The sequence below is a fragment of the Gopherus flavomarginatus genome, chromosome 4 (assembly GCF_025201925.1).
Source record: "Gopherus flavomarginatus isolate rGopFla2 chromosome 4, rGopFla2.mat.asm, whole genome shotgun sequence".
NCBI classification, from domain to species: Eukaryota; Metazoa; Chordata; order Testudines; family Testudinidae; genus Gopherus; species Gopherus flavomarginatus.
The window spans coordinates 206158066-206173775 of NC_066620.1; the positions used below are offsets into that span (position 1 = coordinate 206158066).

The 15710-nt window shown below is 43.1% G+C and overlaps 1 protein-coding gene across 4 annotated transcripts in view; it reads right to left on the reverse strand.

Annotated features, from left to right (window-relative positions):
- PKHD1 (PKHD1 ciliary IPT domain containing fibrocystin/polyductin) overlaps window positions 1–15710 on the reverse strand; it is a 382755-nt gene that overhangs the window by 20552 nt on the left and 346493 nt on the right. For 3 of the 4 annotated variants that reach the window (XM_050948683.1, XM_050948684.1, XM_050948682.1), the window contains 3 exons: window positions 6959–7094; window positions 5797–5884; window positions 219–326 (listed from right to left, as the gene is read on the reverse strand). In XM_050948683.1, coding sequence (XP_050804640.1) covers window positions 219–326; window positions 5797–5884; window positions 6959–7094 — 332 coding nt within the window. Of the gene's footprint in view, window positions 1–218; window positions 327–5796; window positions 5885–6958; window positions 7099–15710 lie in introns of those variants that run through there. The other variant, XM_050948686.1, reaches the window with a different exon arrangement.

Genomic DNA, 15710 nt, shown 5'->3' on the forward strand with positions numbered 1-15710 from the left:
GCCCAGACTTGTAGGGCCTAAGCCTGAATCAAGCCTTAGACTGCCAGTCTCGGTCCCTGACTGTTGTGTTCCAGTACACTGGGAGGTGAAATCAGTGTTTTGAGATATGCATATACATTGATCTCATTCCTTCCTGTGTTGCCTCCAGAATGCTTTGAAAGACTTTTCCATGACTAAAGTAAAGCAAGAGCAATGTGGAGATATATAATGGACCTTACCTGGAGGTGAAATAACAGTGAAAACGAGGCACCAGTTTGAGCCTGAATTGGAGATTGCCAGGTTCGTAAAGATAGCCCGTCCATCTCGAACCTCTACTCTGGTGTGCCCTGAACAGCAATACACAAGGACACTGGGACTTAACAACCTTCTGCTGAACATCACCAAAAGCAAGCTCCTAGGTCTCAAAGAAAACTCAACAGGCCAGATCTTCAGCTTTTGCAAATCTGCCCTGCTTCTACAACTTTAACAGTGCTACCCCAATATACACTCGCTGAGGGGGTGGCCCCATGATCTGTGACATGAGGAACAGGCCCAAGTTGTAAAATTCAGAACCAGGTCTGAGTTGCCCCAGAGTTCAGAGCTGACCAGATCTAGGGTTATGGCTTAGCTCACTATTGAGATAGGGCCCATCTATGAAGCCCCATTTCAGGGAGACAGGAAGTATGGGCCCTTGATTAAGGTGTTAGGCTAGGGCCAGGGAGACCTGAATTCAATGTCCTGCTTTACTGCAGACTTCTTGTGTGACTTTGGAAAAGTCACTTAGTTCCCCATCTATAAAATGGGGACAACCGCACTGCCCTGCTTTGCAAGAATGATATAAAAATAAATTCACTGAAGACAATGAGGTACTACGGTAGTGGGGGATAGGTAAGTACCTCATTTTCCCAGAACTGGGAGCTGCTTGTATGCAATGATTTGATTTGATCCAGCTCTAGTGTTAACATATCTGAATCTGAGAAGAATGACGCCACGAGCACTGGAGCTCGTAGGGGATTTTCAGTGGGATGTTGATTGTTATCCAAGCCAAAGAGACAGGCTCCCAGAAGCAGCAACAGTTTATTGTTTTAACCCAGAGGTGGGCAAACTACAGCCTGCAGGCCACATCTGGCCTGCGGGACCGTCCTGCCCGGCCCCCGAGCTCCTGGCCTGGGAGGTAGGCCCTCCCCCACTATTCCCTCTTCCCCGCAGCCTCAGCTTACTGCGCTGCTGGCGCAATGCTCTGGGCGGCAGAGCTGTGAGCTCCTGGGGCAGTGCGGCTGCAGAGCCCGGCCTGACCCAGTCTCTGTGCTGAGTGGTGGTGGCAGCGGCAGCGTGGCTCAGCTCCAACCAGGCGGCGCATCTGTAGCACCACCAGCCACCGGTGCTCCAGGCAGCGCTGTAAGGGGGCACGGAGCAGGGGGGGTTGGATAGAGAGCAAGAGAGTTCGGGGTGTTGGGCAGGAGTGTGGATAGGGGGTGGGGCGGTCGGGGGAGGAACAGGGGGTTGAATGGGGGCAGGGGTCCCAGGAGGGCAGTCAGGAAGGAGTGGGGGATGGATGGGGTGGCGGGGGCATTCAGGGGATAGGGAGTGGGGTGTATGTGGATGGGGTAGAGGTCCCAGGGTGGGTGCTATCAGGGAATGGGGGGACAGGAGTCTGTGGGGGGCAGATAGGAGGTGGGGCCAGGCCTCGACCCCCTTCCCTAACCGGCCCTCCATACAATTTACAAAACTCGATGCAGCCCTCAGACCAAAAAGTTTGCCCACCCCTGTTTTAACCCCTTTCTTGCTCCAGCCTCTCAGCTGTACCGGACAGATTGAGAAATTCTATAGCTCTGTTTTGCCCTATCTGCGAGGTAAGTGAATGGTATACAACTCTCTTGAGTGGTACACAACTTGAGTTAAGGGGGGGATTTCTGATGTGCAAAAAACCAACAGTGTAAGCTAATTTATTACAGCCAGACAGCTGCAACAACCACCGGGGCAGAACATTGCTTCAATTTTCTGCAGTACATTTTGGCCAGAAAACTAGTTGCACATAACTAGTGTAGCATGGAAAAGAGCCCCTTGCACACAGGTTATTAAACAGTCATCAGATGGCAGTGGCTTTTGATTATTCCAAATACTGCCTTCCTTTCAGAAGCCTTGGAATGACTCAGGCCATGAAGTTTCAATGGCATGGCTGTCATATGATCAAATAAACAAGAGTATCTGTCTCAGCTAGAAACTTGTAAGACAAAAAATCTCTGTGAAATGTTTTAAGATTAAACCTGAGGCCTTGCACCTTGTGTTGTCATTTACGCTTATGCAATATGGGTGTTCATTCTGACCCAGTAAGATTTTACCCTCAAATTTGCATTCACTATGATTTCTATCTCAGTGGGGTCATTTAAATGATAGCCTGTTGCAGTATCAAGGGTATCTCCATTTTATTACCAGCCAAATCTTGGGCTATGTAGAATGCTAGCTTCTTGCAGGGCTCGTGGAATGAAAGTGACAGTGTTCTTGAAGATTGACAAACTTTCTAAATATTGCTTCAGATGAGAGTTAGAAATCAGAATTTCCTTTGGTTTGAGTCCAGCATACTGAGATCACAAATGAAAAGCCCCTTACTTGCTGAAAGCCTATATGCAATAAGTCCTTTCTTTATGAAACAAAGTCATCACACCTATAATTCACTTGTATAACCATATGACGACACAGTATACCAGGTGAAGGTGCCTTGTTTGTCTACTTCTGGTCATTCTATACTCTGGGGATGGGGACAGATCTTTACAACCATCTCTTGGATTCACCTTCAACAGGAAAGTTCATGCACAACACAAATTCAAAGTATTGTTAAAGGAATGCAGGAAGGTTTTAAATTATGGGACAGATTAGATACCCTTTCTCCCACTTAGTCATTTATACTTCACAACACAAGTAGCCCAGCGGACTTCAATGGAACTATTCATGATGCAAAGTACTATTCAGCATGAATAAGGGATTCATAGTCTGGGCTTCAGCCAGTAAGAATCCTAATTCTAGTAATCTACACTTGTCAAGTATCAGGGGTCTCAGACTTAAGCATTTCAAGTACATAATGCAGGCAAAACCCAGCACCAGAGCTGCCCACCTCACTTAAAAGGACTTCATTGGAAAGCCAATGTCCCAGCAGCAAAAAGGTTATTGAAATGGTACAATTCTTGTTGAGAAGTTAAACTTGGCAAGGGTTGTTGAATAGTGAGGGTCTGATCCAGCCCAGGGAGGGGGCAGAATGTTGGGTGTGGAAAGAGAAGATGAAAAGTTGTGTGAGTGCTGGGCAACTGCATGGCAGTCTAACGACTGCTCCCCAGTAATCTTGGACAAGTCACTTCCCTTCTTGGTGGGTGTTTCCCCTGCTACCCACTGTCTGTCCTGTTCACTTAGTTCCTCCTGCAAAAAGCTGGCAATCTGTCTCGTCATCTGTGTATAGCATAATGGAGCCCAGATCTCAGCTGAGGACTCTAATTGATACGTAATATAAATGCTAATAATTAGTAAATTAATCAGTGAATAGTCCCAATAATTTCAATAAGAATCTGGATCTTAACCTAGCAGTCTGGATTTCCCTCATTGCCAGTGTCAGTTCTGGCTCTTCTATTTATCTAGGTATTTATACGACCCTCATGACCACACTATCTACCTTGACTACCCATAGTGTCTTTGACTCTACCATTTAGCTCACTGTAACACCAGTTTTACAGAGGATCCTTTCAATTGCATTCTAATGTTTTACAATTGCCATTCTGAGTCTGTGATGAAGCCTAGAGTACTGTACTGTACTTTTCAACAGAGACTATCTCAGCTTTCGGGCACATATGCTTCAAATCTCAGAATATTATAGATATATATATATGGGAGTCTTCACAAAACTCTCTCAGGCAAGCTGGTATTTAACACAGAAGCAAGCTAATTTGGAGCTAAACTACTTTCCACGAGGCAGTTTGACTGCTGTCAGATGAAGCAGGCTCAATGCGCTAGACGGATACATTTCGATTAAATGCTGCTTTCATATGCTTCAAAAGACGAGCGCAATAAGGACGTTTGTCAAAGGAAAAACTGCAGCAAACTATTACACGCAGAACATCTGTACAGCACAATTCATTCTTTGCTGGAGTTTATTGACTATTAATTTGATGCATGTATCTTTTAAAGAATGTAAAGTGCATTTCTTTTCGGTGACTATTCTTTATTTGAGTCTTTAACTTCCATTTGTTTTTAATTTCTCTCTTTTTTTCCTTCACGATTTATTTCGTTTCAAGTTGCAAAATGGAGAGGAAAAAAAGTTGTTCTTTCCAAACGAACTGCAGATTTTTATAAAGTTTATTCAAAAGTCATGTGAAACAGAGAAGTGTGACACAGGGGATCTGAGGATTTCACTTCTAGGTTGTTGGTTTCGATCCAGCCTATATCGGTAGTGACTGAAACTTGTCGTCATCTGGTGGTTGTTCTGTGGACAAGCGTCCACCTGACAAAACCAACCCCACCACTGACACTGCGGATCATATCCTCAGCTGCTGTAAACAGCCATAACAACTTTGATTTCCATGGTGCTAAGCCAAACTGAGGAAATGGCCAGGCTTTTGACAATCTCAGCAGGTAGGCCAAGAAATTAATAGATTCGTTGATTTTTTTAAGGTCCAAATGGATCATTGTGATCATTAATTACCATTTTTGTACATAGCACAGGCCACAGAATTTCACCCAGTGATCCTAGCAGCTAGCCCAATAACTGGTGGTTGAATTAGATCTTGGAAACTGCCTGCCCCTTACACTTTCCTGGAAATGGTCTTGCCAAGTCGAAGTTAAGGCACATTCGACCTGATTGTAAACCCAAAACCTTCCCCTGGTAGGAACCCTGACTTTTCACCAGCGACATTGCTGGTTTGCCTTTTCAACTTGAGCTGGAAAAAGGCAGTTTCAGCCAAGCTGAATAGAAAAGTCAAAATGTTTTATTTTAACCAGACTCCATTTTTTCCAACTTTTCCTTTTGTTGAAATTGTGTGAAAAATTTCATTTTTGACTCAGAAATGATTTTTTTTTCATTTTTTCAGAATTGTCAGAGAACCAAAAAAAAAAATCCATTTGCCCAGCTCTATTTTGAACCTCGCTCAGCTCAGGAAGTGAAGCTAGCATGGTCAATTTTATGCTGTGTTTATAAACAGCTTCGCTTTCATGGTTTCATATACCACACTGTGATGTCTGGGTTTCCAACTCAGCACAGTACTTAAGCTGGGGCCTAAATGTGAGCATGTGAATAGTGAACCTTAATAAGCTCAAAGGGAATATTCACTTAAAGTTAAACATGTGCTTACGTATTTTCTAAATCAGGGCCAGAAGGGGAATGTTTAAATCTCCCTCTAAAACATTTCCTCGTTGGAATATACTACATTAAAAACAAAAACAAGTAGATATTTCTATTCATATTAGGCCAAATACTCCACTGGTATAAAATCAATGTAGCATCATTGACTTCATGCCAACTAACACCAGCCTAGCACTGGGCTATATGGATTTATAATTCTCCATCTGTTCTCTTTTTTCCCTCCAGGATCTATATTTTGGGTCTTCTCTGCTGGACACTGTCTCTAAGTTGACAGGGTATGGAAACACATTCTAAAGCCATTTTTCTCCTAACACCCATGTGAGCAGCCCATCACACTTCTTCAAATCCAACCTTCTATTTTAAGCCCAATGATGAGCCTTCAAACTGAATCTTTCTTCAAAAGAAACTCCTCAAATTACAGCCATCACTTCTATGGAGGCTTCCACCATAGCATATCCAAAACATATCCAAACCTTTCAACACAGCCTCCGAAGAGCCCTTGAGACAGGCTGTCATGACCCATGGCTCGGAGGGCAGCCCTAATGTCTCAACTCTCCGACCCTGCGAAGAAGAAAAGAAAGCAATAAAAGGTTTGTTCAGTTTTTCCCAGAGAAATGGGAATCCTTTTATTTCTAAGGCAACTTTAATCTATTAATCTCTAGCAGCAAGAACAGCATGTATTTACACACTATGTACATACAGCATGTATTAACACTATATGTTACAAATTGCAGCACAAACAGTATTGTATTTACTAGAGATGAGCCTAAATCTAGAGTTGCCAACTCTCACTGTTTTATTGTGAGTCTTACATTATTTGGTGTTTCCCATAAAGCCTCGGTTTCTAAATGAATGTAATTAGAAGAAAATCTCAGCTTTAATGTTTAAAAAAGTAGATTTCTAGCTTTCCCGGTTACAGGGAAAAAACTAAAAAATGTGAACCCTAAAGACTATGACACCATAAGACAAATAAAAAGCACCTCAAATATTGTTTTTTAAAATTTCATGATTTTAAATCAAAGCTCATGATTTTGGGGAGCCCAACTCACGATTTTTGAATGCCTGGGGATGGCAATGCTGTAAACCACAGAGTGCAGTTCTGAATCCAGACACAAACTTTCCCCAGAACTGTTTGGATTTGGTATCACAGTTCAGGACACACCTGATCTGCAAAGTTCATATCCAGGTTTATGTAGATATTTGCCTATGATTTTCCCAAGTCAGGGTAAAGGGGACTGATTCATAGTGGAAGCTAACTGCAAAGTAGCAACAGGAGAACAGGGAGAGGAGGGATCCCAGCTAACCCCAACATACAGTTCATTGTTGCCAACTCTAGTGATTTTATCATGAGACCCACAATATTTCATGTGGTTGTTTTTTTATGCCCCAGCTTGAGGGATCAAGAGATTGCATGAGAATCTCAGCTTCAAAAAAGGAATGTGTTAGTCCTCATAGTTGAGAAGAAAGGCTTGAAAACATCACCTGAATATACACCAAAGAAAAATAACCCAATATTTACTATTAAAAAATAAATCATGCAGTTCAAAACCAACCCGGTGAGTTTTGAATGCTTGGGGTTGACAATACTGCACAGAATTAATAGAATCATACCCCTGTAGGAAGGCAAATCACTACCTGCTTATCCAAAAAAATAATTTGTGGCTGAACAGGAAGCTCTTGCTCCATTTCTCCATCAGAGGGCTGCACCAGGATAGAGATATTATAGGGCCTCACATACAGGCAGCCTCCAGGAGTTAGACTGCTTCCGTTTCTTCCTCATGCAAAGCAATGTGGAAAAAAAAAGCCATCATATTATTAAGGATGATTTTAAAACACCTGATTCCAATCCCCAAACAATTCCCTAGATACCCCCTCTAACTAGACATTGCTCTCCATTCGCAGAACTTTGTGCTGTTTTCAGTCCAGGTGAAATGCTCAGTGGTTCATATCAATTTGAATTAACATTGCTGGTAAGATTTAATAAGACACTGTATCAATTTCCCAATAAGTTTCTTTAATATTACAATAGGACTTTGAGACTCCAGGAGAGGCCCCACTGTGCAAGGTACTGCACATACCCATAGTAAGAAACTGTCCCTACCCCAAAGAGATTACAGTGTAAACAAAGGATTCCCAATTTATCATCCTTACTTTACAGATGGGGAACTGAGGCACACAAAAATTAATTGATTTGTCCCAGGTTCACGCAAAAAGCGTGCAACTGAAGTAAGAATCAAATCCATACGGCACTCAGCTGTGATTCAGGAGCCCCAAGTTCTGTTCCCAGTTCTACCACAGGCCTGCTGAGGGACTTGGGGCAAGTAACTTCATGTCTCTGTGCTGCTGCTTTCCCTAGCAATAAGATGGGGCTACTGATGCTGACCTCCTTTGTAAAGTGCTTTGAGATCTAGGACTGAAAAGCTCCAGATATTATCTCCTGAGTCCCAGTCCACTGCCTTAATCGTAAGACCATCCTTCCTGCACATTCAAAAACATGGATTCTACAAAAATCACCCTGACTAGCAAGATGCATTCCACTGAATATCCCTGAGGTCTTCTAAAAAGACACTTGCCTTCTCCAGCATAAGGATAATATGTAAGGCTGCAGATCTGTATTGCATTCCTATATCCAGAGACAAGGTGGATTAGACAAAGTTCTTCTGTGTAAGCTTGTCTCTTTCACCAAAAGAAGTTGGCCCAATAAAATATTTTTACCTCATCCACCCTGTCTCTCTAATATCCTGGGTCCAACACAGCTACAACTAAACTGTACATTCCTTTCTTCAGTGATTTTGTGCTCTGTCACTTGTATCAAGGTATGTTAATGTGCAGAGATACACAGATGCCTCTTTAAAAAGCCATTGGTATGCCAAGAGTGAAATTTAAATTCAAACATCCTGAGAGAAGGCTTTTGCAGTTGAATAAAGAAACAACACTTTATTCTGAGCCCATATCATTTCATTCCCTTCTCAATGCTTCCTGTCATTTAGCATCTTTTTACTTACATATATACCTCTAATCTAGCACTGCAGTGAAGGGAGGCGACTGGGGGGTTGACATTGTCTTGCAATGAAAGTAGGAAAGCTATTCATTCAACTCTCTAGTGTTTGCTTAAAGGTGGTTACAAACAAAAAATTTATTGAGGACCAATTCGCTTTGGTTTAACTCAGTTTCTTCAGACTGTTTCTTTGCATTACAAAGCAGAGCTCCTCTTGGCAAACTGCACTGCAGCTTAACGCAAAGATTGGGCCAAGCCACAAAGCTACTAATAGTGGGCAAAGTTTTCAGGGGCAGTGGAAAGCGGTAGTCTAATGCATCGGGCCTCAGAGACCTGGATGCTCTTCTTGGCAATGACCTGCTGTATAATCTTGGGCAAATCATCCTCTACGCCTCCATTTCCCTTCTAACCCTTTATCAGTTTTTCTTGGATGTTCTGTGTGACAGGGACCATCTCTAACTATGTGTATATACAATGCCTTGCACAATGGGGTCCTAATCTCAGTTGGGGCATCTAGACACTTCTATAATGGATCATAATTACGATTTTGGTGGCCCACACTGAGATACTTCACAGGGGACTGATTTTCAGAGGGTGGGTGCTCAGCACATTCTGAAAACCAGGCCCCTTTAATAAGCCCCCAAGTTCGGTAGCCAGCAATTGACAAGCTACTCATAAACACCAGTGACTTTTAGAACTGGGTGAGAGGCAGAGTGGTGTCTAGAGGACAGCATACTGGTTGGAGAGTCAGGACAAGTAATGGCAAAGCTTTTCTAGTTTCAAGGAACAGCCTCCCAAAATGTAGTGTTGGGAAGCAGCTACTGACACTTCCTGATGGCAGTAACATTCCTTCTGTAGATTCATTATTAGGAAAAAAAATCACCCATAGCTGTTTTAAAAATAATATGGGTGGGTGATTAGGACCCAAACAACTCAGCAGAGATTGACATTTATATGCAGTGTGCTCAACCCTGATTCTTGCTGGGCTGGGGCCCTGAGTATGTGGCACAATGAATTTACATTCCTGCAAGGGAATGTCAGTATCTATAATAGTTCAGGGGACTAAAGAGGAGGGGCAGGATGACAGTGTGAATTGGGATAAACAAACAAGTGACTCCATTATCCTTTCTAAACCAAACTGGACTAGAAAAAGCAACTCAATGACTAATTGTTTTGTATTTCTCTTCTTCAAAAGCAATGGAAACCTTCTGTTAAAAACTGGGCATTTGGGGAAATCCCGTGTATTAGAAAGGATTAGGCAAGGGAGACAGATTCAAGAACATGGATTAACTTGTGGTTCCCAGCCTTTTCAGGCAATTTATTGTTCTACAAATAAATATAAAATAGCACCTAAAGACCCCAATTAACATCTCTGCCCTATGGTGCTGGTTGTTGTACATACACATGGTCAGAGACAATCCAAGCCTATGATCTAAACAGATGAAGGAAGTATATTACCCTGTTTTACAACTAGAGCAAAGTCACATACATAAGAAGCCTGTTTCAGAGCCAGTGTCTGAATCCAGATCTTCTAAACCCCAGACCATAAGGCCAGACTTTTCCTCTTGTCCAAGTGTTCCCAGTTGACCCTCATGAGGCCCTAGCTGTACTGAGGACTGGAGGAGCGCAGCTCTCCATCGCAGCTGAACATATGCAAACCTAAGTGGTAAGCAGATAGCAGCAGTGCTGCAGGACTCAGAGTGGCTCGATACAGTGCAGTTAGCAGGTTTTCAGTGCCATGTGTTCTGTAGCAAAAAGTATGTTGCTTTTTTTAAAAACAGGCACTCAGTGTTACTCAGTGGCATGCACCCTGCAGAGCAGGTAGGAGCTGAATGTTCCAAAACTGTAGGAAGTGGAGTTTAGAGTATCAGTAACAAACATCCTGAAAACTCCCTGGTCACATCCATTACTACCTGGGAACCAGCAGAAGTACCTGTACTCATCATGCTGTCTACTAGTGGCTAGGAACTAAGCCAAGCTTCTTCCCTATCACACTTCTCAAGTTTACTGTTGGAGGAACATCTTTTATTAAATGTAAACAGCCTCCCGCCGAAGGTCAGAGTCTTGCTGCTGCAGCGTATCCCAAGGTAATACCACTTTAAGCTCCATATAAACTCTTAAACAGTTTCTATCCTAAAACCAGTCCGTAGGTGGTACAGTTTTTTACGATATGTTATAATAGTGCAATAAATCTGTTAGCTTAAAATCGAATCTCCGTGGCCTTTTAGAGAAATCATCATTAAATGCAAGGCCCTGTTAATGATGCCATCCCAGTGAAATTGTTTAATCTGCTAGGGGGGTGAAAGGTCACCAAATGAATTTTTTATAATACATCAACTTGACACGCAATAGGGAAAACTGTAATAGATAAAAGCAAAGGAAAAGGGCACTGTCTTCTTCTGATAGGTCAATAGCAGCCAAGAGAGTCACTCATCCACTTTTCCTTCACTACTGTGCTCCTTTTCCATTTAATATGGACACCCAATTAATACCTCAGCACCATAGACAACCTCATTTTAGGTGAATTATAGCAATTTCTTCCCCCTTCTCCGAAATGAAAGTGATCACAATACATCATAGCATTGTGCGAATTAACGTTAATTGATTCGAGTTACCAAGCATTGATGGGCCACTTCTATAACCTGGGCCTTATTGGGAGCTGGAAGGGATGGAGGGAAGATTAGATTGCACCGTCCGTTGCTTTGACGACGGCAGTCACCTGACGTCTTGTTAGACAGTTGTAAGGTTCTATTGCAGGCCCCAGTGGGGTCGTCAGTAAACTGGAGTGATGTCCAAACATCATTACACGCTGCTCCGATATTAAAGCAAAGGGATTAGCACCTTATTGCAAGCAACCTGGATTTGTCATTGTGCTGTCGTTATCCAATTTCCAGCTGATAATGTGACTGTGGCCTGCGGGCATGAAGTCCTTCAGCCAAACTAGGGCATACAGAAAAGGAACCCAAGTGCCAGCACCCAAAAACATTTAACCCCTGACTCGCCAGCTTTCTACAAATGAGGCATGTGGGGAAAAAAAATTAATGGTGCATTAAGCAATGCTCAAAACAAACTGAGCATTGAAATGGGGCAGCTACAATATTTAGAGCCTCATTCTTCCCTCACTCACACCGATTTGACTAGTCTCAGTCCATGGAAATGAATGGTTCAAAATGAGAGCAACTCCAATGTAAAGGAGGAGAAAATCGGCCCCTTTGAGCTGAGGCTGTCATAATGTCCCCACTTAGCTCAGTTGTATGCATGAGGGGACTGCCGCACAGGGAGTTCATTGTACAACTTGCCATGAGAATCAGCAATGACACTCTCTTCATTTCCAAAAGCTACAACATCTCCCATTCATTGTTAAGGGGGTGTGCAGCTTATGTAAAATAGGTGATAGAAGAAGACAGATCGCCTTTCAAATATATTAGAAAAGTGACATGGTTTTAATCACCTGTGGTTTAATCCCTGAGCACGAGTGGCATTCATAACTCCTAAAGGAGTTGCTTCTTGCTTCTCAGGATCAGGCCCATTCACTTTAAAATGAGAGTTAGTAACAGACAACCCACCCACCCCACAACTCTCCTCCTGTTTGAGGAGCTGTCCTGGTGTCATCAACTATCAGACTGCAGCTTGATTTACCCCATATCCCCCCAATGGAGCTATAACTCCAATTTTTCCCATACGGATCAGCCTGGTGTTATATGTGAGATGAAATTGACCCTCCCTTTCCTAGCTCATGCCCTTCCACTCCACCTCTCCCCTTTACCTTCTCCACCTCCGCTTGCTCTGCTGCTACCCCTTCTGTTCCAGCTCTCTTATTCCCTTCTCTCCCTTTCTTTCCCCTTCCCTCCCTCACCCTAGCAGCTGAACTGGAATCAGCTGGCTCCTGGAGAGCTATTGCCTTAGCAGCTGCTGTTTCAGCAGCAGTTGCGGCAGGGGTAGGAGTTTAATTCTCATCACCTGACTCTTGTAATTCACAGGTGTCACCCCGGAGTGTGATCAGTGCATATCCATAGCTGCCAGGCATGGTATGACACTCTGAGTAAGGAGGGCTTTTTAGATAGGTTTACTATGTACAGTAGATATTAAAAAGAGGGTAGCTTCAAATAAGACTCAGTTTGAAGATGGCTCAGCGGATTGGTAATGGGCAAAAGAGCCTTTAACTCCTAAATCACTGGAATGAATCCAGGAATGGTGGGAGAGAAAACTACAGAATAGAGATAATGAGACTTCAAGCAGGCAGACTCAGGCAGACTCAGAGCATTGGTAGGCAAGATCCCATGGGAAGCAAGTCTAGGGGGAAAAAACGAGTTCAGGAGAGTTTGTAGTGTTTTAAAGAGACATTATTAAGGGCACAAGAGCAACCGATCCCAATGCATAGAAAGATAGGAAGAATGGTAAGAGATCCTGGCTTAACCAGGAGAACTTCAACAAACAAACTCAAAAACAAGTCATACGAAGAGGGGGAACGAGGTCAAATTATGAAGGATGAATGAAAAATAAAAACAAAAAATAAACTCCACAAGCATGCAGAGACATAATTAGAAAGGCCTAGGCACAAAATGAGATTAAACCAGCAAGGGGCATAAAGGGTACCAAGAAAACAGCAATGAAAGAGCCCTGCAGCCTGAGCCTCTTGAGCACGAGTTAGCTGGCACAGTCCAGCCATGGGTTTTTCTGTGCTGTGTAGACATACACTTAGTGAACTCCTGGAGAACAGAAGAGATCCCAGAGGACTGGACAAGGGCAAGCATAGCACCTATCTATACAAAGGAGAATAAGGACAACCCATGGAATTACAGACCAGTCAAATTAACATTAGTATCCGGAAAGATAATGGAGCAAATAATCAAGTAATCAATTCGTAAGCACCTAGAAGATAATAAGGAACAGTCAACATGGATTTGTCACGAACAAATCATGTCAAACCAACCTAAGATCTTTCTTTGACAGGGTAACAAGCTTTGTGGATAGGGGAGAAGCAATAGCCATGATATAGCTCGACTTTAGTAAGATGCTGTGTCACATGACCTTCTCATAAGCAAACTAGGGAAATATAGCCTAGATGAACCTACCAGAAGTTGGGTGAAAAAGGGATTGGAAAACTATACCCATAGGGTAGTTATCAATGGTTCACAGTCAAGCTGGAAGGGCATATTGCAGGAGTCAGCAACCTTCAGCACGCAGCCAGTCAGGGTAATCTGTTGGCAGGCCACAAGACATTTTGTTTACGTTGACTCTTCGCAGGCACGGCCCCCCCGCAGCTCCCAGTGGCCATGGTTCAGCATTCCTGAAGCTCCCATTGGCTTCCCGCAGGTCCGTTTGCTGGGAACAGCGAACCAGGGCCACTGGGAGCTACCGGGGACCATGCCTGTGGAAAGTCAACTAAACAAAATGTCTCATGGCCTACCAGCGGATTACTTTGATGGGCTGCTTGCCCAAGGTTGCCAACCCTATGCATATTGAGTTGGGGCCCGCAGGGAATTGTCGCGGGTCTGGTTCTTTTTGATAGCTTCAGATATGATCTGAGTAGTGGCATAAAGAGCACAGTTACAAAGTTTGTGGAAGATACCAAGTTGGGAGGGGTTGCAAGCACTTTGGAGGACAGGATTAAAATTCAAAATGATCTGGACAAACTGGAGAAATAGATGAAATTCAGCAAGGGCAAATGCAAAGTACTCCACTTTGGAAGGAATAATCAACTACACAAATACAAAATGGGAAATAAGTGCCTAGAAAGGAGTACTGCAGAAAAGGATCTGGGGCTTATAGCAGATCATAAACTATGAGTCAACAATGTAATACTGTCACAAAAAAAGTGAACATAATTCTAGGATATAGTAGCAGGAATGCTGTAAGCAAGACATGAGAGGTACCATAATTCTTCTAACTCTCCTCAGCACTGATAAGGCCTGAACAGTGAGTCAATTTCTGGGCACCACACTTCAGGCAGGATGTGGACACCCTGGAGAAAATTCAAAGAAGTGCAACAAAAATGATTTAACATGATGTAGAAAAAAAGATTTTTAAAAATGGGGTTGTTTAGTCTGGAGAGAGAAGACTGAGAGGGGGCATGATAGCAATCTTTAGGTACCTTAGAAGTTCTTATAAAGAGGAAAGTAATAAATTCTTCTTATCCACATGGACAGGACAAGTAGTAGTGGGCTTAAATTGCAACAAGGGAAATTTAAGTTAGACATCAGGAAAAACATTCCAGCTGTAAGGGGAGTTGAGTGCTAGAACAAATTACCTCGTGAGATTGTGGAATCTCCTCAATGGATGCTTTTAAGAACAGGTTAGACAAACACCCGTTAGGGATGATCTAGATCGAGATAATATGTAGTCCTGCCCCAGTGCAGGGTACTGGACTAGATGGCCTATTAAAGTCCCTTCCAGTCCTACATTTCTATTATTCTGATTCTAGCCCAGGTTAGCAGTGGCCAACAATTGTTGTCAGTTGATGGCTGTTCTGTGATTATATGAAACTGAGTCAATGCAGTGGGGGAGGTTTAGGTTGGATGATATGAAAAAAACTTTTTCACTAGGAGGGTGGTGAAGCACTGGAATGGGTTGCCTGGTGTGGGGGTGGAGGTGGAATTTCCATCCTTAGAGGTTTTCAAAGTCAGGCTTGACAAAGCCCTGGCTGGGATGATTTAGTTGGGGATTGGTCCTGCTTTGAGCAGGGGGTTGGACTAGATGACCTCCTGAGATCTCTTCCAACCCTGATATTCTACGATTCTATGAATGTTTGAGAGACGTTATTTTACACAGAAGTTTGAAAACTTATAAGACAAGTATGTTTTCCTTCAAGGTATTTAGGTGACCCAATAATACCAATGGAAGTTAGGCACCTAAATACCTCGGAAGACCTGATCTAAAGGAAAGAAAGGAGCAACATTTTGGGCAGGATTTTCCAAGGCACCTAAGGGATTTGGGCACCTAAATCCCATCAAAATTCATAATTATAATTATTCTTCATTATCTTTATTTTAGTAGTGCTCAGACAGCCCAGCCATGGATTCGAGCCCCATTGAGCTAGGTGCTGAACATACGCATAGGAGGAAAGGAGAGTCCCTGCCACAGAGAGGTTATAAGCTAAATCAAAATTCAGTGTGAGTTGGACACCTAATTCTCTAAGGCTCCTCTGAGAAGCCCAGCCTCTCATCCTGAACACTTCAGTGCTCAGCAACTCCAGCTGTGAAACGTGCTCCTTTGATGCTACCTGAGGAGTCCCAACATTTCCTTTCACCGGGTGGATTATTCCTAGAGAACAGCTGCCAGCTGAGCAATCAGGAAAAAGGGAGAAGTTTTCTTCTTCCCAGGTCAATTTCCATTTTTAATTGACTTTGAAAATGCAGCTAGCTCCAGTGTCCATGTGTACCAATAAAG